General features: G+C 52.9%; 1 protein-coding gene across 4 annotated transcripts; it reads left to right on the forward strand.

The window, feature by feature from the left end:
• GALNT15 (polypeptide N-acetylgalactosaminyltransferase 15) lies at window positions 1–26,027 on the forward strand. 4 transcript variants are annotated; one of them, XM_004603937.2, is made up of 10 exons: window positions 30–1,466; window positions 6,861–7,027; window positions 9,646–9,850; window positions 10,499–10,666; window positions 11,817–11,934; window positions 13,766–13,960; window positions 14,747–14,878; window positions 15,676–15,780; window positions 19,529–19,672; window positions 24,215–26,027. In XM_004603937.2, exons 1-10 carry the CDS (start codon window positions 826–828, stop codon window positions 24,359–24,361), a joined length of 2,022 nt encoding a protein of 673 aa, XP_004603994.2. In that variant the 5' UTR covers window positions 30–825; the 3' UTR covers window positions 24,362–26,027. The 4 variants fall into 4 exon arrangements, 3 of the variants coding, with proteins under 3 accessions (XP_054992828.1, XP_054992829.1, XP_004603994.2); XR_008629840.1 differs by lacking the exon at window positions 24,215–26,027 and having other exon boundaries at window positions 1–1,466; window positions 14,688–14,883; window positions 19,529–19,665; XM_055136853.1 differs by lacking the exon at window positions 24,215–26,027 and having other exon boundaries at window positions 7–1,466; window positions 14,688–14,878; window positions 19,529–19,665.

Below are 26,027 nucleotides of genomic sequence, written 5' to 3' on the forward strand. Positions count from 1 at the left end.
CGGGGAGGCAGGGCGCGCATCAGCCGGGCTCCCCGGGTCCTTTCCGGAAACCAGGAGGCAGGACGCTGTCCCCCCACCCCCACCCCCTTGGGTTTGGCTCCTAGGTTTTTCCGCGCCCTGATTCGCATCTGAACTCGGGGGATGTTCCTGTTTGGGTTTGCTGCCTGCAGTGACGCCTTTGATTTGCCCCCGGGGAGCTGGGTTGCGTGGGGTGGTGCCAAGCCTGGGAACAGTGGGGGCATTAGGACCAGGAGCGAGAGGCGGCTTGGCGGCACTTGGCAGAAGGGCCGCGGGCTGAGTGGGGAGCGATGTGCGAGTGGAAATGAGGCTCTGCCTGCGGCTGCACATCTGTTGATCTGACCTGCCTGGCGGCCTCTCGGGCTCTGGCGCGGGGGGAAGCCGAGGACCCGCGGGCTCCGGGGGGAGACCTCTCCTCGCCGCACCTGACCGCGCGTGCGACAGCCGGGGACCAACCGCCGGGGGACCCAGCACCTGGGCAGATTGGAATAACTCTCCCCCGCCATATCCACCGGATAAATAGGAGGGTTGGGGCGCGGATTGGGGGGGGGGTGAGCAAGCGGGTAGCGCCGCGACGCCCAGTAGTTGGAAGCTCCGCGCGCGCAGGGGGGGGTTTCAGAAGAAGACCACCGACTCGCGCGGGCTCTGGGCTCGCCAGGCGGGTCCGGCGGCTCCCCGAGTGCCCGTCAAGCTGGCCCAAGTGCGCTGGGGTGCGGGGTGGGGGCCCGGCTCCTCTGCAGCCCCGAGGCGGGCGCGCCGGGACATGACCTGTTGCATCGCGCCCGCCGCCGCCGCCGCCGCACCATCATGCTGCTGAGGAAGCGCGGCCGGCGCGGCCCGTGCGGCCCGCAGCTGCTGCTGCTCTTCCTGACGCTAGGGGGCGCGCTGCTGCTGGTGGCCGTGCGGCACGCGCCCGAGCCCCGGCCCGGCCCGCGCGGCCCCGCCGCCAGCGCCCGCCCCGACGCCGGGGCGCCGCAGCCGTGGGTGCTGGAGGCCGAGGAGGAGGAGGAAGAGGAGAAGCAGGAGCAGCAGGAGCAGCAGCAGCAGGAGGAGGAGGAGGAGGAGGAGGAGGAGGAGGAAGAGGAGGAGGAGCAGGAGGAGGGGGAGGAGGGTCCGGAGTACGGCCCCCTGGAGGGCCTGCCGCCCTTCATCTCACTGCGGGAGGACCAGCTCCTGGTGGTCGTAGCATCCCCCCGCGCCCGGAGGAACCAGAGCCAGGGCAGGGGAGCGGGCAGCTACCGGCTCCTCCGGCAGCCCGGCCGCAGGCGGGCCGAGGAGGAGGCCCCCGACGGGGACTGGGCAGCCGAGCAGGAGCAGGAGCAGGAGCAGGAGCAGGAGGTGGCAGGGGAGGTGTCGCAGGAAGAGGCGCTGACCCCGCTCCGCCTGGAGGAGGCGCTCAGCGCCCGCATCCCCCTGCACCGGGCGCCGCCCGAGGGCCGGCATCCGCTGTAAGTAAGGCGCCGGCTTCCCCTTCCCTGGGCCCCCGGGGCGCCCCCAGCAGCGCGGGGGACACACGGGCTGCTTTTGCACTCTGCTCCCACGGCCTGGCGTGTCGGGACCACCCGCCGCCGCCGCCGCCGCAGTTGGGGTTTGTTGGACATGCAGACCCCTGCTGAGTCGGAGCCCACCCTCCCTTCCACCCACCGGCACCCTGGGTGGGGTCCAGGCACTTGTATTCAACCAACCCCCCAACCAGGTGAAAACCGTGTCCTAGAGACAGTAAGAGAGCGGCACCCATCTGCTCCTTCTCCCTCCGTCCCGGCGCCCCCTGTCCCCGCCCCCTACGCTGGGATGCTGGGATCCTGGTCGGTGTTTGCTTCCTTCAGGAGGGGTACTTTGCCGGCGGTGCCTGCACCCGACTTTATTCTAAGACCCCTTCGTGATCCGCTCTGGAAGCCACCGAACTAGGTTGCGCTGGTGTGGATGTTACTATGCCACCTGTTGTTTTATCTGGAAAAAAAGATAAGGCCCGAGACAGACGCCAAGGAACTTCCCAACGTCATGCAGCTAGGAGACGCAGAGTAGTGGCTAGATGCCCGAATCACCACTCTCAGACCCTTTCTGGGCCAGACCAGGGGACAATTCAGTGCCCAAGAGCTCAGCTGTGCGTAGGGGTGGGTTCCCCTACCCACTTTCTGAGAGCCGGGAGGTGTGATGGTAGTGTGCCGGCTGTTTTCCCCGGGGCTATGGTGGCTCATTGGCGGTCCACAGAGGAGGCTGCTCCCAGCATGCAGGGGCCACGGGACCAGGATGCCATCTGGCCAATCCACTGTTCCTGCCTGTGCATCCAGTACCTGGAAGCAAACGCCCCCAGCCCCCAGTGCCAGGGCAGCTGATGGGAGCAGGACCACAGATTCCTGCTCCCTGCTGGCTTCCTCTGCACTGACAGCTCATCCCTCCCCAGCCCCTGGGGGGTGCCACCTTCTTAGAGTTTGTGCCTGGAGTGGGGGGTCTCCTAGTCCCAGCCCTGCTGCTTTCCCTCTGGCTTTTGGCGTTCAGAGCTCTTTTCAGGAAGCTGCCAGACCCGCACGTGTAGTTTTGCGCTCTCTGGCGTTTCCATTCAGAACCCTCCGTACCGCCGAAGCCAAATGGCCCCTGGTGCCGGAGCTCACTCACTGCCTGCTTCCCAGCCCTGTCAGGGACTCCCCACAGGGGAGAGGACCCTTGTTTTGCCAGGAAGAAACCTAACCTCCAACCGCCTCACCTTCCTGGTGCCAAATTGACTGACAGTTTGCGAGTGCAGGGATAATGTGGGCATGCTTGGCTGTGAGTTCCCTGCACACATGTGTGTGTGCGCTCTGTGCACCTGTTGATGTATGTGCATGTGGGTGGTGTGTAGTATGTGTGTGCAGTGTGTGGATGGTGCAGGAGCACGATGTGATGTGAATGTGTGGTTGGCTGTCATGTGTCGTGGGCGCATTGAAATTCATGTGTGTCGGTATGCACGCGTGTGTGCATGTGCGCACGTGCATCAAGGTGTATGTGGTTTGGCATGCACTGTGCACGTGTGTTGAGCTGTAGTGTTTGCTGTACATGTGTGGGCTGACTGTGTTGATGTGCTCTGGTGTATTGTGGAGCGTATCACATGTGTTACATGGTTGCTTTGGAAATGTGATGTGTGACATGTGTGCACAGTGTTCATGACAGATATGGTGTGACGTGACGGGTGTATGCATTGGACCTGTAGACACATATGTTCTTGGGTGTGCTGTGATTGGCCTGTGTGTGGCAGCTGTACACTGTGTGTGCTGTATGCCCGTGCTGGTTGATCTGCAAGTGTGTTGTGGATGTTGTGTTTGAAGTGCATGCTGTGTGTTGTGCACGTGTGTGCGGACCACACCAGAGGCTGAGTCACTCCCTGGGTGGTAGCCAGCTCCTCGGTTGGCCTGGGACTTTCTTGATTTTAGTGGTGAAAGCACCCACAAGTCGGGACACTGGGGCACGTGGTCTTCCTGTCAGCGGGAATGGTGGGGCTGACGTGAGTGGCGAGGTGTGAGGCGCCCTCTGCTGGCGTGTGACGCCCACTGCTGTTCCAAGTCACTGCAGTCACAGTACTTCCACCCCGCTCCAGACTCCCTCTGACACCCCAACAACAGGCACTGGGCCTCTCCCCGGCCCTCCATGACACAAAGGGTTCTCTACAGAGCTAGGGAACAACTCCCCCCTCCTAGCCCGGTGTGCCACGCACCCTCACCAGCTTTTGGTCCTCCCAGTCTTGACTCTAGGCCCGAATAAGACCCCACTGGCCCTGATTCCTACATGCAGCCCCCCCCCCCCCCAAACCAGTCCGAGTCTTTCCCTGCCCTTCCATCCCTTATCCAGGCCACAGGTATTTTCTGGGTACTTTTAGAGTCATTTCTGGAGGTCATTTTATAAAAAAACAAAAGGGTCTGCCAGGAAAATGATCAATAATGCAAGAACAAAATAGGAAAGAATAAGAAAAAAGCGATAAAAAAGAGATGATGTTAAATATGCTTGAAAGCTTGAAGTGAAGGGCCGGGCCTGCCAGGGAGCCGCAGGCTGGGGATCAGGGTGATTCCACTCCCAGAGCTGCGGGCAGAGAGGGCAGTGGGAAGTGCCCAGAAGCCCTCCGTTCAGGACCAGAGACTGGCAGCTGAGAAAGTGCTTTGCGCTGCCCAGCAGGGGCCCCTGCTTTCATGCCTGGTGTGGTTTGCAGACCTCTAGAGGGCTGTTAAAAGCAGCTTCCACAAACCCTTGCTCACGGTGGTAAGGGGCCCAAGAATTTCATTTCTGCTCCCCACTCCCTCCCCCACCCCGGGAGGCTGATTCTGATCTAAAAGGAGGCCCTGTCTTCCAATTAGGCTGACCCTTTCTGGCATCTCAAATTCTGACGTTGCCTGCAAATCTCCTGGCATCTCGTTAAGATGAAACCTCTGGGGGCTGGAGAGACAGTACAGTGGGTAAACTTCTTGTTTTTTGTTTTGTTTTGTTTTTAAGTTATCTAGGTATTTGGTGTTTGGGGGGCCACACCTGGCAGTGCTCAGGGCTTAGCCCTGGTTCTGTGCTCAGGGATCACTCCTGGCAATGCTCGAGGGACCAATGCTGTGGGATAGCGGGGATTGAACCGGGGTCAGCTGCGTGCAAAGCAAATGCCCTCCCCACTGTGCTACTGCTCTGGCCCCCGAAGCACTTGTTTTGCAGGAAGTCAGCCCTGGCTCAATATCTGGCACCACATATGGTCCCCTGAGCACAGAGCCAAGAGTAAGCCCTGAGCACTGGCCTGTGTGGCACAAAAACAAAATAAAATTTGTTTAAAAATGAATTGTTCACGATTTATTAGTGAATATTTGATTTGCAGACCAATTTTATGTATCTGTATACCAGGGGTGGTGTAAAAAGTTCTTGGATGAGAAGAGGTCAAGAGTAGAAAAGGTTTGGTCCTGGGAATCAATGAGCCGACCCGCAGGCCAGCTCAAAAAAAAAAAAAAAAAAAAAAAGAAGGAAAAGGAAAAAAAACAGACACATTTCTAACGTGGCCGAGAGGGGGCTCCAACACACCTGAGGGGTCTGACCCACATGTGTTTTACTCAGGCTCTCTTAGTTCCAGTTGCATCATCTTTATAGTGCAATGGCACAATGCAATTTAACACATCACCCCCAATTTTAGAGACTTAAGAGATAATCACAGTCCCCACCCCCCAAATTCTGCCAAGGCTCTCTCTGATGGCGGTGACTTTGATGCAGAATTAATTACTCGGTTTTATTTGACTTCCAGGCAGCTCAGTGTCAGAATGTAAATCCATTCTAAAAATACCGAGATCGTTCCAACCTCTAGATTTATGTCCTGTCTCCAAATGTTGGGTTTTGGCAGTCTCCTCTCTCTATTTCCCGACTCCGGACTTTCCATTCTTATTTTTATTTTACTATTATTTTGTGGTACCTATTTCTCATGAAGACTTCAAATCCCTTATGAAAAGGAAGCCGGTACCAAAGTTGGTCAGACTCATGGCCAAGCTAACCAGGAGGTGTTTCTGTGCCTTCTGTAAAATTTTCTAGTATTTTCTAGTATTGTATTGTTAGTACATTATCAAGTGCTCCTTTATCATTGTCTTACCACGGGAGTCGAGATGCACTGAGTTTTGGTGTGGGAAGGACTCTTTCTGGGTCTAGGGTTGTTCGGTCATTGGGTGTGGATCAATACTATTTCTGGTGGTATTTCCGGTGATGGCCTTGATGTGGCTGTCACCATCCCAGAGCAGGGGTTGAACTTTGGAGTCTTAGAATCAAGCGACCACCAAGGACACTGCTTTGGGAAGGCAGCTGTGCTAGGAGGAAGGCTTGGAAAACATTTGGGAAAGTGGATTTTTCATCAGCGTGCACTTGCCACACCCAGGCATTTCCATCCTTCATTCCACTGGGGACTCTGTCAGTGGCTCAGCACACCCAGAGCAAAGGGACTCTGGAGCACTTTCCTCAGGGGAGAGGGAGTCAGCTAACCTGCCGCTGGCTGAGGCGGCATCCTGTACCATCTGTCCTTCAGGAGCCAAACAAGTGGAAAGGACATGATCGCTTTGGAGGTGAAATGTGCCTCCTCTATGAGCCTCAGCTTCCTTATCTGTAAAATGGGTGTAAGGTGCCTAACCCACATATTTATTCTAAAGTAAACATACTGTGATGTGTGTAGAGGGTCTAGCTCAGTGCTGGTGTGTCACTGGCACTCAGAAATGCTCCCTTCTTCAGCAATAATAGTAAAAACAAGGAGAAGTGACAGGTATTCTGTGCCAGAAACTGCATTAGGTAGTAGAAACAGAGACTGAAAGAAAACAGGGGTGCTAGAAGTAGCTCAAAATTCTGAGCACCTGCTTTGCGTGTGAAAAGCCCAGCTTCCATCTCCGCACCAGCATCCCCCAAAACCACCAGGAGCGACCCCTAAGCTGTGAGCTGAGTGTAACCCCTGACTTCCACTGGGTGGGCCTCAAACTGGTCCCCCCCGAAAAATAGAGGGGGAAAATAGTGCCCCTGCTTTTAAACAGGTGCCAGTTTGCTTTCCGAGTGCACTTAGGAGATGCCTTCACCTGCCTGTCTCCAACAACCCTGAGGGTGGGTGTGTCCTTGGTCCCCCTTCACAGATGAGGACTGTTGTTGGCAGGGAAGCCATGGGACAAGCCTGGATGAAACAGGGTGAGAAGCATGTGGGATAGTCCAGGTGCGCGACACGGGGCGCCCCAGGCATAGGCTCTCTAATCAGAAACCCTCGGGGACCCGGGGGGCAGCCCCGGGCATGGTAGTAGCCGCTGCCCCCGAGGCCTGGGGTGGGCTAGCGGACACGGCGTTTCTGGCGCTTTCCCCACCCCCCCACAGCTCTGTTCTCTTGCCGGCAGGTGTCTGCAGCAGCGCCTGGCGGACAGTCTGCCCACCGCCAGCGTCATCCTCTGCTTCCACGACGAGGCCTGGTCCACCCTGCTGAGAACCGTGCACAGCATCCTGGACACGGCGCCCCGGGCCTTCCTGAAGGAGATCGTCCTCGTGGACGACCTCAGCCGGCAAGGTGGCTGCCGCTTCCTGCAGGCTCACTGGGGGGGGGGGGGGCGTGGGCTAGATCCTGGGGTGGGGATGTTGAGGGGGAGGGTGTTCCCCTGTGAAGACTAGGGCTCAGACCTGTCTTAGGTAAGGTTCCCAGAAACACACCCATTCCACCTATTCAGGATCCCAGGGCAGGGAGCATGTCACACGGCAGCCGGGGAGACGGGGAATGAGAAGAAGGGAGAGAGCAATAGGGGGAGGGTCTCAGGAGCTCAGCTCCAACCTGATTCTGTGGGGCCCACCCCCACCCCCGACCCCCACACATTCTGTTTCTCTTGAGACCCCCCCCCCATGCCGCCTCCAAGGCCTGCTGCCTCCTCGACACAGGCAAAGCAGCAGGTAGGAGAGCACCTGCGTCTAGCCCGGCCCCTCCTTCAGCAGAAGAGGACACTGAGGCCCAGAGAAGAGAACTGGCCTCCACTGGGCCTGGCCCAGAAGCCAGAGCTGCAGCCACCCCCTTGGCCATCTCCAGGGACAGGAAACTCTCCTGCCGGGTGGCCGGGCTCCCAGAGGCTGGGGATGGAATCGCTGAGCCTGACTTCTAGGCTCTCACAGGGACACGGGCATGTGGCGTGGAGATGCTGATTGTGGGGTACACGCCCAACACGGCCAAGGGGCGCTTTCCTGGCCAGCTGCCTCTGGCCGCACACTCACACCACGGCTCTTGGTGGTGGCTACTGCCTGAGCCGGTGAAGCACTACCTAAGGAGAATGACAGGTGGCCCGGTGGCTGTTAGTTGTTTCTAAGGTCCTCATGGCAGGGCTCTGCCCAGGGCTGGCCAGAGGCTCTAGGGCGAGGGGGGCTGCCGAGACACAGGCGGTATCAATGGGGCGGGTGGTGAGCAGGTCCTGGGCTGGGCTGCTTTGGCTGGTGACATAGCAGCCTTGGACTCTCCAAATCCCTTGGTGGGGGCATAGATCTCCAAAGAGGACTCCTATGGTCCCTCATCCATCACTAAAGAACTGTCCTGACGGTTACCCTTAATGGCTCTTCCTCTTCTTACAAGAGTGAGTTGGCCCTGGGATTCAGGCTACTTCCAATATCCTCGGGTCCTGTTTTCCAACTGAGCTCGGCATGGAGTATGGTTGTGAGTCTCATATTCACAATCAGACTGCTCTACCACCAGACATAATCGCATCCACATTTCAGGCAGGAAGAGGGTGAAAAGCAGAGTGGTCAACCCCAGTTAAGTTTATCCTTTTAGGGGGGGAAAAACCAATACCTGTAATTTATCCAGATCCTCTAACTTGGTATATTTCTAGCAAAACTGGATCCGAAGGCCACGCCACTGGCTGCAGACTGTCACAGTCAGTGAGGGGTTTTAGAGGCCAGAACCACATCAAGGTTCTCCCAGTCAGGTGGAAAGGGAAAAGGAAGCTTGGCAAAGATGACCATCAGTCCAGTCACCACAGGCTAGATATCCAAGTTTGGAAACTGTCACAGGGTCACACTCCGTGGCTCACCTCCAGGGAATGGGTCAGTGAGATTCTGTATAAAGCAATAAAGCAGCGGTGGGGAATTCCTCTGTCTACCCCCTCAGGACAGTTTTCCTGCAGAAAAACCTCTCTGAGAGTCCCAGGTTACTCAGAAACAACTTCTCTGGGAGTCTGGGGGCTCCCCTAAATCATCCTTTCCACTGTAGGGACCCAAGAAAGCAACCAGGCCCTGTATCTCTCCATCAGGACCGCCTGGGGCTGTGGCGCTGGGCAAACCCTTTCTCTTAGTCTCTGGTTCAGCACACAAGCGCTGCATGCCTGGGGCAATCCAACATTTGGGGGGACTGCGTCAGTGGGGGAAGGGCAGGAGCAACCGCCATGCATGAGACACACTGAAAAGAGCTTGGCCCAGTGCACTGGCCTCTGCTTCCAAGATTTCCTCATGAATCCTTCCTCGAGGGAAGCACATCATTCCCGCCCAGCCCTCTTGGTGTGAGCGTGCATGTGAGGGTCTGAAACCTGGGGCTGTGTACCTCAGAGGAGCCTGGTAGGGAAATGCAGGGGGCAGGGGAGGCAGAGGAAGTCGCTGAACCGAGAGGTGGATTCAACTGCTGCTCCCCTGGGGTGCTCTGCAGTGAAGAGGGAACTTGAGGATTGTTCTGGTGTGGTACCAGGGAGCAGGCCTGCCCCCATTCCTCTCCCGTGGGTGGGTGCCATCTTTTTGCAGTGGCATCGGGCAGGGATCTCTGGATACTAACTAGCAGGAGAGGCAGTTCCCGTCCCTAGTACAATGTCAGCAAACAGAGCGGGATGCAGCTGGGACAAGCCAGCCCAACCCACCCAGCAGCAGGCGTCCCGGGGCATCTGGGCAGGGCACCGACACCAACGGCTGTGGCCTCACTGCTGCAGTTAGAGGAGATGCCCATGTCTGTCCCTCCTGGTTTCACCTGAGAGAATCCAGACCCACCTGCCCACAATCAGTGAGACGATGTGCATCTTAGGCACAGCCCTGCAGTGCAATCCCGGGTCCTCGTGAGCTCAGCACAGTTCCCGGGAGAGAACAGTGATGGTGAATTGGGGATGGTCATCACCGTCTCACTGGCTGTGGCCTCTCTGCTCCCGCTGACCACAATCCTGTTGGTTCCAGGACAGCTCAAGTCCGCGCTCAGTGAGTATGTGGCCCGGCTGGAGCGGGTGAAGCTGCTGAGGAGCAACAAGAGGCTAGGGAGCAGTGGGGCCCGGATGCTGGGGGCCGCCAGGGCCACCGGGGACGTGTTGGTCTTCATGGACTCGCACTGCGAGTGCCACCCGGGCTGGCTGGAGCCCCTCCTCAGCAGGATAGCTGGTGACAGGTAACTCAGCCCCTGGGGCCTGGAGAGCAGGAGGTGGGCCTGGGGTGGGGGTGGTGTTTACAGGCTAGTGGGAGACGGGGGCAGCATTTCCAATGCACAAGTGCCTTTGCGTCTCCCCGCCTTGGAGAACCCTGTTTTCCTCTGGGCTCTCAGTGGCTCGCATCCTGGGAAGGAGCAGAGTTGGGAGGGAGGTTCAAGGCTCTCCAGTGCCTCTCCTCTGTTTTAGAGACACACAAACTAATGCCTCGAGTGGCAGAGTGTCCCCACCCCGCATACACCCGGAATGGGTAATGCTTTGCCTCGTTCTCTCTCCCTCCAGCGAAAGATCCGCTTAACCCAGGACTGGGCCATACATTGTGGGAGGAAAGCCTCCAGTCTCTGTGAGGGCCGAGAGTCCTAGAGAAAGCATGAGAATCCGATGGCTAAAACTCCACGGAGAACTCGCATTCCTTGATTCTTTGTGTAAAGGATCTCTAACGTTCCAAGGCCGGTCCTTGGGTTACGGAGTCAGGCACGGACTTAGTCAGGCCCTAATCTCTTAGCCAGCCGGGCATGACATGTGGCTTACAGCCACCATCCAGGGAGAGTAGCCGTCAACCCGTCCCAAGCCAACGGGCTCCAACTCATACGGGGTGATGTTCCCTCCAGGAGCCGCGTGGTGTCCCCAGTCCTGGATGTGATCGACTGGAAGACTTTCCGCTATTCGCCCTCCGAGGCCTTGAAGCGCGGCGTGCTGGACTGGAAGCTGGATTTCCACTGGGAGGCCCTGCCCGAGCACGAAAGGAAGAAGCTGGCGTCGCCCATCAGCCCCGTCAGGTGAGTCCCCCCCCCACACACACACCCAGCTGCCCTGGTTCCTGGGCTCATTCCTGCCTCGGTGCCTTGGTCTCCTCACCAGGAAGTGGGGACCTGAGCCGCCGCCCTTATGAGGCCGTGAAGAGGGAAGGAGTCCCGTAGGGGGAGTGGCAAGAGAGGGCCAGGCCTGCAGCTACGGGGTCCCACGGTCTTGTTAAATGAATGCGGCAGGGACCGAAGCAGAGTAGCCCCAACTCACTTCCGACATCGAGGTCGTTTCTTGGTTGATCCTGTTTCTGTTGAATGGCTAAAACAACAACAACAGCAACAGCAACCACTACTTCTGGGCAAACGCGACATCTAGGAAGCACTTTGTCACCTCCTGTTCAGATCTTTTCATCCCGGGTGAGCAGAGCCCCTGGGTGAGTCATCTTAGGACTGGGAGGCGGTGAGGAGCTTTGAAGGGTGCGGAAGCTGATAGGCCCAGAGCCTGTCTGTCTCTTAATTTAAATTTATTTACTTTTATTGAATCACCGTGGGGTAGAGTTACAGACTTACATACTTTCGTGATTACGTTTCAGTTATACAATGATGGAGCACCCATCCCTCCATGGGTGCTCATTCTCCACCACCAAAATTCCCAGTATCCCTCCCGCCACCCCCCTACACCCCCATCACTACCCCACCTCTGTGGCAGGCACATTCCCTTTCACTCTCTCTCCTTTTCGGTGTATGGTTTGCAATACAGGTACTAAGTGGCCATAATGTTTGGTCCACAGTCTACTTTCAGCATGTCTCTCATCCCGAGCGAGCCCTTCAAGCATCACTTACTTAGTGGTTCCTACTTGCCTGTCTCTTGGCTCCAGACCTCATTGCCTGCTCAGGCTGTCTCATTTGAACCCAGGCCTCTTCCGCAGGGGCCCTCCTGAGGAGAGCCAGAGAGCAGGGGAGTGGCTAGTGAAGCCCCAGGTCTCCCTAGAGGCTCAGCATTTGTGGAGGGCGTAGAAAGGGGCCCCTGAGGCTCTTTTCTTAGAACCTGTGACCTGCTTGCCCCGCCTCAGGTCCATCTGAGCCACCAACCAGCTCTCTGTCCCTGGATCCCGGTCCCTCACCCCTATCCTGACCTTGTCCTCTGGTTTCCATTCCCAACCGTCCTGTCTCTTCTCGCCAGGACCCCCGTGGTACCCGGTGGAGTGGTGGCCGTGGACAGACACCACTTCCTGAACACGGGGGCATATGACCCTCTCCTGTCTCTGCGGGGCTCTGAAAACCTGGAACTGTCTCTCAAGGTAGGGAGGCCCAGCTGAGGCCCTGCTTTCACCTCAATTCCCCCCTCCCACCCCCAGGCAGACACCCTCAGGAAGGTGGGCTGTCCCTCCCCTGTACTGAGGGCAGTGGCTCCTCCCCCACCACATTCTCCACCCACCCCTCAGACTCTCAGGTGCTCTCCTGGCACCCGGAGACCAACCGATGATCACACTCTGCCCGGTGGGTAGACTGGTGGCAGCCCATTAATAAGTCCCCATCCTGACAACATCACCACTGTTGAGCACCCCACAACTGCACACACTTGGGATGGGACTGGGAGATCCCCCATCAGCCTCCTGGCCTGTTTCCAGGTGATTTAATGGGGCATCATCATTTGAACTGGAGACATAGCACAGCAGGTAGGGTGTTTGCCTTGCACGTGGCTGACCCAGGTTCGATTCCTCCGCCCCTCTCGGAGAGCCCGGCAAGCTACCAAGAGTATCTTGCCTGCACGGCACAGCCTGACAAACTCCCCATGGCGTATTCAATATGCCAAAAACAGTAACAGCAAGTCTCACAATGGAGACATTACTGGTGCCCGCTCGAGCAAATCGATGAACAACGGGACAACAGTGCTATAGTGCATCATTTGGATTCTTGGATGGAGCAAGATGCGGGGACCTGAGGTCGGCATCAGGAATCCCCTGCAGTGTCAGAATATCCAACTGCTGCCACTGTGATTCTCTGGGTGATTTCAACTATCTCCTAGGGCCCCATAGACCCCCCCCCAGGGCCTTGACACACTGTGTGAGAACCCCGACTTTGGGGAAAGGGGGTGTTCATGCAGATGACCGCATCTCTAGTTTTTATGTTTGTTTCTGGTGCCCAGAATTGAACCCAGGACCTGACACACAATACTCTACCATCAAGCCACATCCCCGGGGCCCATATGGGCACGTCTCTAGTATTGCTAAATCTGTGCCTGGTTACAGGAAGGTGGCACATTCATGGCTAAATGGTGCAACCCCCGTGCCCATCCGGAGCGTGGACAGCCGTACCCCTGCTTCCCGTTCCGTCATTTCTCTGCCCAGGCACCCAGATCTAAAAATGCTCTTTCACCTCATGGGCAACTCACAATCCCTCCCTCCTCTCCCTCTCTCCCTCCCTCCCTCCCTCCCTCCCTCCCTCCCTCCTTCCTTCCTTCCTTCCTTCCTTCCTTCCTTCCTTCCTTCCTTCCTTCCTTCCTTCCTTTTCTTTCTTTTTCTTTCTCTTTCTTTCTTTCTTTCTTTCTTTCTTTCTTTCTTTCTTTCTTTCTTTCTTTCTTTCTTTCTTTCTTTCTTTCTTCCTTTTTTTTGTTATTCTTAAACTTTTATTTTTATTCATTTATTTTTTAATTGAATCACCAAGAAATACATAGTTAAAAAGTTGTTCATGGTATGATTTCAGTTATACAATGTTCCTACACTGCACATTTCCCACCACCAATGTCCCCAGTTTCTCTCCTGCCACACTTCCACCCCAGCCTTTTTTCTGTGTCAAGCATGTTCCTTCTCTCCTCTGTCTCTGTCTCTGTCTCTGTCTCTCTTCTCACAATCTTAAGTGTTTCACCAGCCCTTCCAGGCTCCACCCTTGTTCTTTTCACTTATTTATTTATTGGTTTGGGGGCCACACCCGGCAGTGCTCAGGACTTCCTCCTGGCTCTGCACTCAAGGATCACGCCTAGCAGGGTTGGGGACCCGATTGAGTGCCTGGGATCTAACAGAAGTTGGTCCCACGGGAGCCATGCGCCTTAACCTCTGCACTTATCTCTCGGGCCCTCGGGCCCCCTTCTGGCACCCGGGGGCAGAAAGTTTGCATGCTCCTTTCTCACAGGCTTGGCTCTGTGGCGGCTCCGTGGAAATCCTCCCCTGTTCACGGGTGGGGCACATCTACCGAAGCCAGGAGGCCCACTCCCCGCTGGACCAGAAGGCCGACCTGAAGAGCAAAGTCCGCATGGCGGAGGCTTGGCTGGGCTCCTTCAAAGACACCTTCTACACTCACAGCCCCGAGGCCCTGTCCTTGAGGAAGGTAAGGGGGAGCCTGCCTGGCACCCTGGATTTCTCTCAACCCGCCTGCATCAGTTCATGGCTTCACACTAACGGGTTCCTGGACCTCCATCCTAGAACTCTTGTCTTCTAGGGGGCCAGAGCAATTGTATAGTGGGTAGGGCATTTGCCTTGCACGTGGCAAACCCGGGTTCAATTCCCAGCATCCCATATGTTCCCTGAGCACCACCAACAGTAATTCCTGAAGCATCATCAGATGTGGCCCCCAAACAAAATAAAAACAAAAACAAAAACAAAAAAAAAGAAGAAGGCTCTTTGGGGTATAGAAGCTCAGCGGATGACTCACTAATGGGAGAGTTGGGTGCCCCATGGGGAAGAAAGATAAACGTTCCTTGCCTCGTCCTAGCAGACCCACCATTTCCCAGCTGCCTTTGGCCACCTCACAACTTCCTGAGGGGTTTCACTGTGGACTAGGACCAGGGCACCCTCGGTGCAAAGCCGGCCGCACTGCGACCTTCCACATCAGTGCTGCTAACTGGGTTTGAGGGGCCATGGGCAGAGACTGACCCCACCTACTGGGCAGCTGCTTCCACAGCTCTGTCGAGGGCAGACCCTTCTCCTCCTGCCCCTCCTAGGCTCCTCTATCCCTGTGCATCCTCCGCCCCATCTGCAACCCCGGGTACCGTAGACTCGCTCCGTGGCAGGTTCTGTCTCAGCCCCTGAGCGTCCATCCCCGCCTCGTCTCCCAGCCAGAGGAAAGCAGGTTTCCTGGCCCTCGCGCTCACCGCCTGCCCCTGCCTCTCTCCAGGCCGACAGGCCCGACTGCACCGCGCGCCTGCAGCTGCAGAGGAGGCTGGGCTGCCGCACATTCCACTGGTTTCTGGCCAACGTCCACCCAGAGCTGTTCCCATCTGAACGTCGGCCCCAGTTCTCCGGAAAGGCAAGGCAGGACCTAGGGAAGAGGAGACAGGGGTGGGGTGGGGTGGGGTGGGGTGGGGTGGGGTGGGGTGCATGTACCACGTCTGGAACTGGAGGTCCAGGTGCTCTTCCAGACCATGAGCAAATAGGCCTGAATTCAGTACAGGGCTCCCGGCCTGGCCGAGGGAGGTGACTAGGCTACCCCTGGGCCATCCCATGGCCTCTCCCAGTACAATCTGGCTCCTCAGGAGGCCCGAGTCTACAGAGCAGAGGGTCCTGCTGGACTCACTCCTTTTTGTGGCCCAAACCTGCCCCCTGAGTTCCATGCCAAAGAGGGACAGGAAGGAGCAAATCTGGGGGCCAGAGAGATAGGACAGTGGGTAGGGCGTTTGCCTTGCACGCGGCCGGCTGGGTTCAGTGTCTGGTACCCCATAAGGTCCCTCTGAGCATTGCCGGACATAGTGATTCCTGAGTGCAGAGCCAGGAGAAACCCCCGAACATCACCAGGTGTGGCCAAGAAAGAAAGAGAGAGACAGGAGGGGAGAGAGAGAGAGAGAGAGAGAGAGAGAGAGAGAGAGAGAGAGAGAGAGAGAGAGAGAGAGAGAGAGAGAGAGAGAAGGAGGGAGAGAGGGAGGAGGGAGAGAGGGAGGGAGGGACAAAAGAGAGAGGAGACAGAGAGAAAGAGAGAGAGGGAGAGAGAAAGAGAGAGAGAGAGAGAGAGAGAGAGAGAGAGAGAGAGAGAGAGAGAGGGGAGGGGGCATGTGTGACAGAGATCCTGTTGGGCCGTGGGCCTCACTTCCATGTACACGTCCATTTCAGCTCCACAACACCGGCCTGGGCTTCTGTGCTGACTGCGGGGCAGACGGGGCCCTCCCAGGCTGTGGCCTGATGCTGGCTCCCTGCAGCGACAGCCGGATGTCACAGGTGAGTGGACAGAATGCTTCGTCTGGCCCAAGGAGACCTGAGAGGGGTCTTTCCCAGCATGCTCCGACCTTCCCTTTGGGGCATCACCTTCTCAGGAGCCCGTGTCCCTTGAGTGCCCAGGGCTCCCTCACCATGATGACCCCCACGGCCAGCACAGACAGGGACCACGGCCAGTGAATGAGAGTGTCAGAGCGTGGCTTAGCCCTTGCTTGTGTGGGACACACAAGGCGGCTGAGGCCTGGAAGGGACAGTACGGGCTGGCAGTGCAGAGATGGTCAGGGTTTGGGCGGGTCAGGGGTCCAGTTCTGGGGTGGGTGGGGAGACCATCTCACAGGGCAGCTGGGCCCGCCCCACCCCTCAATAAGTACCTGTCATCTTGTCTGAAAGTGGAACCAGTGTTGTGAGAGCACCCAGGGACCAAAAAGCCACTAGAAACCAGATGGGAAAGTTCCCCATATAAACGGCAAAAAACAAAACCAAAAACCAATCAAAAAATGAAACAAACAAATGCAAAATCGCAAAATCGGAGCCCAGAGAAGGCCTGTGTGCTGGGAAGTGCTACAAGGGAGCCATTCTGAAACACCAAGACCACCCAGAGACCCTGAGTCAATGGGGAAGGTGGGACCCCCAGCGGGGGTACTAAGGGAGTGAGGGGAACCCTCCCACCCCAAATGCTCCTTATTTGCAAAACCCGAAACCCCTGACCCGAGCCTGTGCTATGAGTCTCAGTTTACTGACACTAAATCCTCCCCGAGACTCTGCAGCCTGGACGGTCACTCGGGACGGCTCTGGGGTCCAGCCTTCAGTGAAGTCTGGCCTGACCCGGCCTGGGCTTCTGGCAGAAGGCCCTGGACCTGGAGGACACAGTGGGCAGCAGAGGATTAGGGTCCATTTGAGTTCTCTTTCATTTGTTTATTATTTGTGGGGGGTTGAGGGGTTCATACCCAGCGGTGCTCAGGACTTACTCATGGCTCAGTGCTCAGGGATCACTCCTGGCAGGGTTGGGGGACCATATGGGATGCTGGGGCTCAAACCCGAGCCCACTGCATGTAAGGTGACTGCTCTCCCCACTATACTATCATTCAAGCCCTCCTTCAAGTTCTCTCTCTCTCTCTCTCTCTCTCTCTCTCTCTCTCTCTCTCTTTATTTTTTGTTTGTTTTTTTGTAACACCCAGAGATGCTGAGGGGTTACTCCTGGCTCTGCACTCAGGCATTACCCCTGGCAGTGCACAGGGACCATATGGGATGCTGGAGATTGAACCTAGGTCGGCTGTATGCAAGTCAAACTCCCTGCCTGCTGTGCTATGGCTCCGGCCCCTTGTTTGAGTTCTCTTTTTTTTTTTTTTTTTTGCTTTTTGGGTCACACCCGGCGATGCACAGGAGTTACTCCTGACTCTTTACTCAGGAATTACCCCTGGCGGTGCTCAGGAGACCATATGGGATGCTGGGATTCGAACCCGGGTCGGCCGCATGCAAGGCAAACGCCCTACCTGCTGTGCTATCACTCCAGCCCCTGTTTGAGTTCTCTTGACCTGGCTATTTACCTGGACCCAGAATGACCCTTCTGCACTCAGGCCAGGCAGAAGGGAAGGGGCACGGGTGGGAGGGGCTGGTGAGGAGGCACTGGGCACTGCTGGGACAGCCCCTCTCTCTGGACAGGCCCTGGACTCTCAGCCTGCTCTTCTGTCACGCAGGGAGATGCATTCTCCCTTTAAGCTGAATGGTTGCTATGGCAGGTGGGCGGGGGGGTCAAGAAGGGAGGATTAGCAAGGACTTCTTGATCCAGAGAAATGGGAAATTAAAGAATCTAAAAGCTCTTCCCCCAAGAGTACAGAGATAGGCTGGATTTGAAATGGAAGGAGAAGGAACACCCTCTCCCAAGCCTAAATAAATTTCTGACAGAGACATCTGCAAGGCCACGTCTGGAGGCAGCTTAGCGTGAGCCCGTGTTAACAGCCTTCACTGTCCTAGGCTGAGGGGACAGATCCCAGCCCAGCGTCCCCTCCCACACACCCATCCCCATCTGGAGTTCCGGTTTCCAAGGAGGAGGCAAGGAGAGAGGCGTGAGAGATCAGAAACAAGAAGGCCAGAGGGCACCCGCTTAGCCTTGACTTAGGAGAGAAACTGACAGCTCCAAATGGAGAAGTCTGACTCGAAGAATGCACCCGAGGTCTCCAGCAAATGAAAAGAAAACTTTCCCATGCCTATGGGCTTTTGAATAGAAAAAAAATACAAACACCTCTCTCCTGAGAACATGTCATCACAATCATGCACCTAACGGGGTGCAGGATTCAGAAGTCCACGAAGCATGTGGCCTGGGAATCTTCCAGTGAAGGACCCACTTAATGTGAGGGTAGGTCGATACGAAATAGGAAAAAATAGAGGGTGGTGCCATATGAAATTCCAGCGCAATATGAAAATATAGGGTAGCTTATTCAGCTGCTCTTTTGGGGATTTTGAGCACTGACAGAGCCTGGTATATCAAACCAAGAATATGTATCCCCATTCTTGGCAGCAGTCCCCACCCAATTCTAGAATATGGGTTACATGCTCGATCCCCAGGCCAAAAATGAGCAAAAAAAAAAAAAAGTTCAGAGTGCAATGAGCAGGATGAGACAGGAAATGTGTTTGTGAGGGATAGTAGGGAGGAGAATGGCTTGGTGGTCCGGGCAGCCATGCCAGCGGCAGGAGTGTAGTTTCAGGGGTGGCTGAGACCAGTTCCTGCCAGGCCATCTTGCTACCCCTCCAGTGGGATCCACCAAACCTTTACTCCCCCTCCCCCACCACACACACATTTTCTTTTTTTTTTTTTTTTGCTTTTTGGGTCACACCCGGCGATGCACAGGGGTTACTCCTGGCTCTGCACTCAGGAATTACCCCTGGCGGTGCTCAGGGGACCATATGGGATGCTGGGAATCGAACCCGGGTTGACCGCATGCAAGGCAAATACCCTTCCCACTGTGCTATTGTTACAGCCCCACACACATTTTCTGGATTGGCCACGGGTTTACAGCATCATAACGTTTAGGGGTGCCGCTTCCTGCCTCTGCCTGTTTCTAAGTGCCCCCATGCCCAACACCCGACTATTCTGAAGTCACCCTGTTATCAAAATGACCCCCACTAAGCATTCCTCTTCCCCTCCATTCCCTTTCCCACTACTCACCACCATCCTTTTCAGTCCAGGGATAATTTCCATTTTTTTTTTCCTGGTCATTTCTTTTTTGCTTTGGTTATTTCTATTGCGTCTGAATGGAAACCCCCAGCTCTTCTCTTTCACTTCCTCACACATTTCTCCAAACTTCACCACCACTGTTTCCAACCAGGTTGCGAACAGAGGCCTGATTTCATCTTTATTTTTCTTTCTTCTCTTTTCAATAACCATCTAGCGTTTTATCGAGGCTATAGACCTCAGCTTCCTCACCCAGTCATGGCGCTCGGCCCTGAGGCAGATCCCGTCTTTTCAGTCTTGAATACACAGTCTTCTTCACCTATGATGTAGTCAGCAGAACAAAGGAATGTTCTAGAATATGTAAATAGGAATGGGAGAGCCACTGGGAGGTGGAAGTCTCGGAGGCCCTGGGCTAGTCAAAGTAGCATCATTTTGGGCTCGACCTGGGATACAGTCCTGCGTCTGTGTCTGTGCGGTAGCATCTGAGGGTAGCCCCAGGCCTCTGTCCTCGTGGGCCTTCTCCTTGGCCCTTCTCCAGCACCTCCTCCCGCAGTGCTAACAACCGTTCCCTCTGCCCAGCGCCTGGAGCACACGGGCAGGAAGGAAATCCGAGTTGCCGGCCCCCAGCACCTGTGCTTGGACGTCCAGCAGGAGCGGGTGATTCTGGAGAACTGTACGAAGGGGAGCCCCGCCGACCACCGGCAGTGCTGGGATTTCCAGGAGGTGAGAATTCCAGGGTGGTGGGTGGGTGCTGAGATGCAGGTTCGCCCTCGAGGCCTCTCTCCTCCTCTAGCCTGGCCTGGGTCCCTGTGGGTTGAACCCACTGCTCTGGCAAAATACACATGCACACACACACACACACACACACACACACACATAGCCAGTCCCCTGAGCAATAAAAGGCCGATTTCACTGGAAAGCTGGCAGGCCATGGGCATCTAAAGAGGTGACAATGGTCATGGAAAGCTCTGACTTGGCTGGTGGCAGCAAAAGGAGATGCCTCCTTTTGAGTTTTATTAGTTCAGATTATAGGAAGATTGTGGAGCATGATGGTGTGGGTTCAGGAGTAACAGAAAGGCCTTCTCCTCCACTTCAAAAAATTATATATATACATATATATAATATACGCTGTCATGTGTGTGTATATATATGTATATATATGTATGTATAATTTTTTGAAGTCGAGGAGAAGGACTAGAGCGATAAGCATAGCGGGTAGGGCATTTGTGGGTAGGGCATTTACCGAGAGTATCCTGCCTGCACAGCAGAACCTGGCAAGCTACCCGTGGCATATTCGATATGCCAAAAAACAGTAACAAGTCTCACAATGGAGATGTTACTGGTGCCCGCTCGAGCAAATCAATGAACAATGGGACGACAGTGCATACATACATACATACATATAATCAAGATAGAGATACATGCACTTTCTTCCTTTACAAATTCTACTAGAGCAATTCATCATTTTAAATACTTTGTTTCTTGGTATTTCAGGGGAGTAAGAAAGAGGCTAGACCCTTTCCAATAAATATGCATCTAGACAGAAGAAACAGAAGGAACGCTGGCACTTAAGGAGACTGAGTCTGGTGCAGATACCGGGTTATATAGCAAGATGGCAGCATCCACAATGAGTCCAGACCCAGGTTTTTTTTTCCTTTTTGGGTCACACCCGGTGATGCTCATGCACTCGGGAATTACTCCTGGTGGTGCTGGGGAGACCATATGGGATGCCGGAGATCGAACCCAGGTTGGCCGCGTGCAAAGCAAACGCCCTACCCACTGTGCTATCGCTCCAGCCCCCAGATCCAGTTTTTGATCCTGCTCATATTCTTATGAAACAAGTTAGGGTAAACATATACAAATGCATAGACAAGTTCAGAAGGAGTCACAGTTGGAAAAAGTTTGAGAAACACTGGTGTATTATTAATTTGGAGAGATGAAGATGTTTTGTAACAATGTAAGTAGAGTTAATGGTACCAAAATTTGCACTTAAAAAGGGTTAAGGCCATAAATGTTATGTTAGATGGGGCTGGAGTGGTAGCATAACGGGTAGGGCATTTACATAGCATGCAGCTGACCCAGGTTCAATTCCCAGCATCCCATATGGTCCCCTGAGGTAATTACCCCAGGGGTAATTCCTGAGTGCGGAGTCAGGAGTGACCCCTGTGCATCTCCGGGTGTGACCCAAAAAGCCAAAAAAAAAGTTATGTTTTATATTTTACCACAATTTAAAATAAATTAAGGTACTATTTTGTGCCACAACATAAATGAGCTTTGAAATGATACAAAGTAAGAGACATTAGGGCCAGAGATCCAGCATAGGGTTAAGGAGCTTAACTGGCATGTGACTGATCCTGGATTAGTCCTCAGCATCACATATGATCCCCCATGTACCACCAGGAATGACTCCTTGAGTACAGATCCAGGAGTAGATCCAGAGCACTGTCAGGTGAGCAGCTAACCTCTGCCCCTCCCACCCCACCCCACAAAGCAAGAGAACTCGGTTATAAAAGGTCAGATATATGTATTTTATTGTTCAGATATTTTTTGATTGCACAAAATAACTGAATTTTTATTAAAATAACTGTATTATTGATCAGGAAAATGTAAAAAATTATTAAAGCTTGCAAAATATAAAGAATTCAGGGGGCGGAGAGATAGCACAGTGAGTAAGGCATTTGCCTTGAATATTGCTGACCCAGGTTCAATCCCTGGCTTCTCACTGGTCCCCCAAGCATCATCAGGAGTTATCCCAGAGCACAGAGCCAGGAGTAAGCCCTGAAAACTACCAGCTATGCCCCTCCCGCAAAAAAAAATAAACCTAATAAAGCACAAACATAAAGGATTCATTTAAATCAGGGAGAAAAGAACATAAAAGTAGAAAAATTAGTCGCATAAAAAACTAAGAAAATAAAATTAAAAGAACAGAGAAATTACCAACATAGTCTTTTAAATTCAAGCTAACTGTAGTAAACTTAATATACATTATAATAATGTGACATTATTTTTAAATATTTGTATTGACCTGCTGAATGAAGTATAAACTAGAGCAGTACTTTTGGAGAGCAACCTGGAAATATGTCAATCCAAAATACCTATTAATTGAAACAATAGTATTAGGAGTCTTGGCAAGAGAGGTCAGACAAGCCACGTATTATATGATTTCATTCATATGGAATGTCCATCACAAGAAAATCCATTAAGATTCTACTTAGATGGAATGTTCCTAATAGTCAAGTCTGTGAAAGTAGTTTAGTGGTTCCCAGTGGTAAGGAGGAGAGAATAGTGACTGCTAATGTGTCACGAGTTTCTGTTCACAGTGATGCATTGTTCTGGTACTAGATAGTGATCATTCTTGTAGAAGTTTTTTTTTTTTTGAATATCATGAAAACCCCCAATTCGTATACTTTAAAAACCACTTATTGTAAAATAGTGGAAACAATCTGTGATGGCTGGGATGTGGTGACAAAATGAACTCTCATCCATTGCTGGTGGGAATATTGTCTGGTACAACCCCTGTGGGAAACAGTATGGTGAGTTCTCAGTAAACTTAGAATTGACCTGCCATATGACCCAGCAATTCCACCGTTGGACATCTACCCCCAGGACATAAAAACACTCTCTCAAAAGGACATATGCACACTATTACTCATTGCTGCACTCAGTACAATGGCTAAGATAGGAATCAACCTAGGGATCTGATGACCGATGAGCAGATTATGAAAATGTGGTATGTATAATACACGATGGAATATTGTGCAGCTGCCAGGAACAATAAAATCATGCAATTTGCTGAAATGTGGTTAGAACTGGAAGATATCATGTTGAGTGAAATGGAAAGTAATGGGTGAACAGGCATGAGGAGTTCAGTGATACTGGTGATATGGGTGAGTGATAGAGCCATGTTTCCAAAACACAGACTCAACAACACTGAAAATGTGAGAGCTAAGCTGGAACCAGTGGAACTTTGTAATGTGCCTGTCAAGTTGACAGGTGGGGATGGGATGAAGTGTAGGGTGGGAAGGGAATATGGGAACACTGGTAGAGAGAAGTTGACACTGGTGGTGGGATTGGTGTTGAAATACTATATGCCTAAAACTCAACTGTCAATAACTGTAAATCACAGTTCTTAATAAAAAAATTAAGTAGTATGTGAATTATATCTAGAAACAACATTATCAGCATCACTGACTAAAGTTGTTTAATGTTTCGTAAAGAAACCATATATCCCTTGAAAGGGCAACAGTCAGACTCAATATTAATACTGGTGGCTTTGGGGCAGGGAAACAACCAACCCCCTGACAAACATGACTGACTTAAGCCTTCAGTGTTTTTGAGATTTTACTCTTTGCTTCAGACTGGTGGTAACAGTAAAAATTGCGATATGGGGCCGGAGCGATAGCACAGCGGGTAAGGCATTTGCCTTGCACTCGGCTGACCCGGGTTCGATCCCCAGCATCCCATATGGTCCCCCAAGCACCGCCAGGAGTAATTCCTGAGTGCAAAGCCAGGAGTAACCCCTGAGCATCGCTGGGTGTGACCCAAAAAGAAAAAAAATTGCAAGATAAACAGTGATGAAGAGCATTTTTTTAATGCGCCTTTTGGCCATTCATATTTCTTCCTTGAGAAAGTTTCTGTTCATTTCTTTGCCCCATTTTCTGATGGGGTTGGATGTCAAACATGAAAATTTTGTAAAAGGGCAGAGATTAAGTTAGGTTCATTAGAAAGTAGACATTGGCAAGTACAACAATAACAATAAATAACAGCATGATAAAAGAATAAACATTTTCTGTCCACACTAGCATTCTGCTAACCAGAACTCTCTGAGAAATCACACAATTGTGCAACTACAATAGACATAACTGAATTAATGCCCCCAAGAGTCTAAATATACAAATTCCAGGCTACCTAAAATACATTTTACATTAGCCGAAAATACTAGAATTCATAGGTCAGTTCACATTGCTCCTATTATTCCCATTAGAAGTAAACCTCAGACAGGGGCCAGAGAGATAGTACAGTGGGTAGGGTTCTTGTCTTGAATGTGGCCAATGCGGATTTGATCCTTGGTATCCCATCTGGTATTCTGAGCACCATCAAGAATAGCTCCTGAGTCCAGAGCCAGGAGTAACCTCTGACCATCACTGGGTGTAGCCCCCAAACAAACACACAAAAAAGGAATAAACCCTAGACATAGCCATGTCTGCTGACTGATCACAGGGGACTGACTGGTTTTCACGTTGGTTCTTCTACTTCTCTCTTCAGAATGGAATGATCGTCCACATTCTCTCTGGGAAATGCATGGAAGCAATGACTCAGGAAAACAACAAAGATCTGTACTTGCGCCAGTGTGATGGGAAAGTCAGCCAGCTGTGGCAGTTTGATGTCGTCAACCCAGTGGATCAACGATGAATCTTCCTAGGAAGGCAAAGAGGATGTTGGTGCTCATACTTCCACCCCTGGCGGACTAAAGAGCTTGACGGTCTCTCACGTCAACTCTGCTGTGTGTGTGTGTTGCTGGAGAGAGCAGAGAAGGGAGCTCCGTGAAGGAATAGAGAGAGTCTCCCATTCCTGTCTCTTAATTCATTGCGAGCTGGTGGGGTTGTTGTTTATTTTTTTAAAAATGAACCTTCCCCCAAATAGTCAATATGTCATCGCCTTTATCATTTGCCAGTGATAAATGGTAGATGAACAGAGAGTACAGAAGACACTTGGTGTTGTTTTTTTTTATTGAGCACTGCATGGGGCCGACCCGGGTTCGATTCCTCCGTCCCTCTCGGAGAGCCTGGCAAGCTACCGAGAGTATCCTGCCCGCACGGCAGAACCTGACAAGCTCCCTGTGGCGTATTTGATATGCCAAAAACAGTAACAACAAGTCTCACAATGGAGACGTTACTTTTGCCCGCAAAAATCAATGATCAACGGGATGACAGTGCTACAGTGCTATTGAACACTTGGCAGTGGTTTCTATTTCTGACTACAGAAGCATAAACATTCTCCAGAAGCACCTCCAGGATCCGCAGCTGATCCATCCTATGGTCTTCACTTGGATGTGAGTAGACAGTGATGAAACTTGAAGTGCAAGGAGGACTCCAAAATCTTTGCATCCGGCTTATTTGGACAAATGTCCTGTTCAGAAGTTGAGCTGTGGCTCAGAAGGACAGAAAACTACTGGAAGAAGAGAAAAGTTGGAGTCAAGAGGGAAGAGAACATTGACCCAGTTCTCCAGTCCAGCCTAGAAGTGATGGGTCTACTTGGCCTGTAGTAAGATACTTTAATGAGAAACTTCCTCAGGATTTTCTACCTCCATTTACCCAGCCCTGACCCTTCTCTAGCTTAATTAAGCACAAGGTTCTCACGTAATCTACTTCTCTTGAGTTGGTGGCATGGGGGAGGGTCAGCTCAGACTAAGTTCAACAGTGGACTAATTTCTCTTACAGGGATTGCATTAATTGGGTCCGAGATCGCATCGATGGCACAAAAGCCAAACTCTCCATGGGAAAATGCCAGACACTGAGTCAAAATCCTCCCAGCGAGGAATTGAAGTTGGGTGTTAATATTCATAAAGGCTGACAAAGCTGTCTGAGTCCAGATGAGCTGTCTGGACCCCCAGATGTGCCACAGGTAGAACATTTGGAACCAGAGTAGAACAGTACTAGGGAAGAGCTAAATGGTCCTCTTGGCTCTGACCTGTCCTACTTAACTTGGGCATCAGAGTTGCTGGGAAAGGCTGACTGAGCTATTATGGAGACACCATTCATGCTTAATTCTCCTTCAGATGAAGTTTTCTCCCCACCTCAGCAGCTTAGAAATCTCTCTTCAAAGATGCTGATCTTTTTTTTTGGGGGGGGGGTTTCCAGAACACAGTGTATTTCAAATGAGAAGAATTAGGTAGGAAATATAAGTTTCCAAACCACCATTCACGATTATGTATTCCTTTGCCTCCAGTATAATTCAGTGGCCTCATACACTTCTTCTGCTGAACTCTTTTGATGCAAGTGTCTAATAGTAGTCATGAGCCATTGGTGGGTGACGATTTAACCCAAAATTCATTAAAATTAAATGTAAATAAAATCAG

Source organism: Sorex araneus, chromosome 4 (genome assembly GCF_027595985.1).
Source record: "Sorex araneus isolate mSorAra2 chromosome 4, mSorAra2.pri, whole genome shotgun sequence".
NCBI lineage: Eukaryota > Metazoa > Chordata > Mammalia > Eulipotyphla > Soricidae > Sorex > Sorex araneus.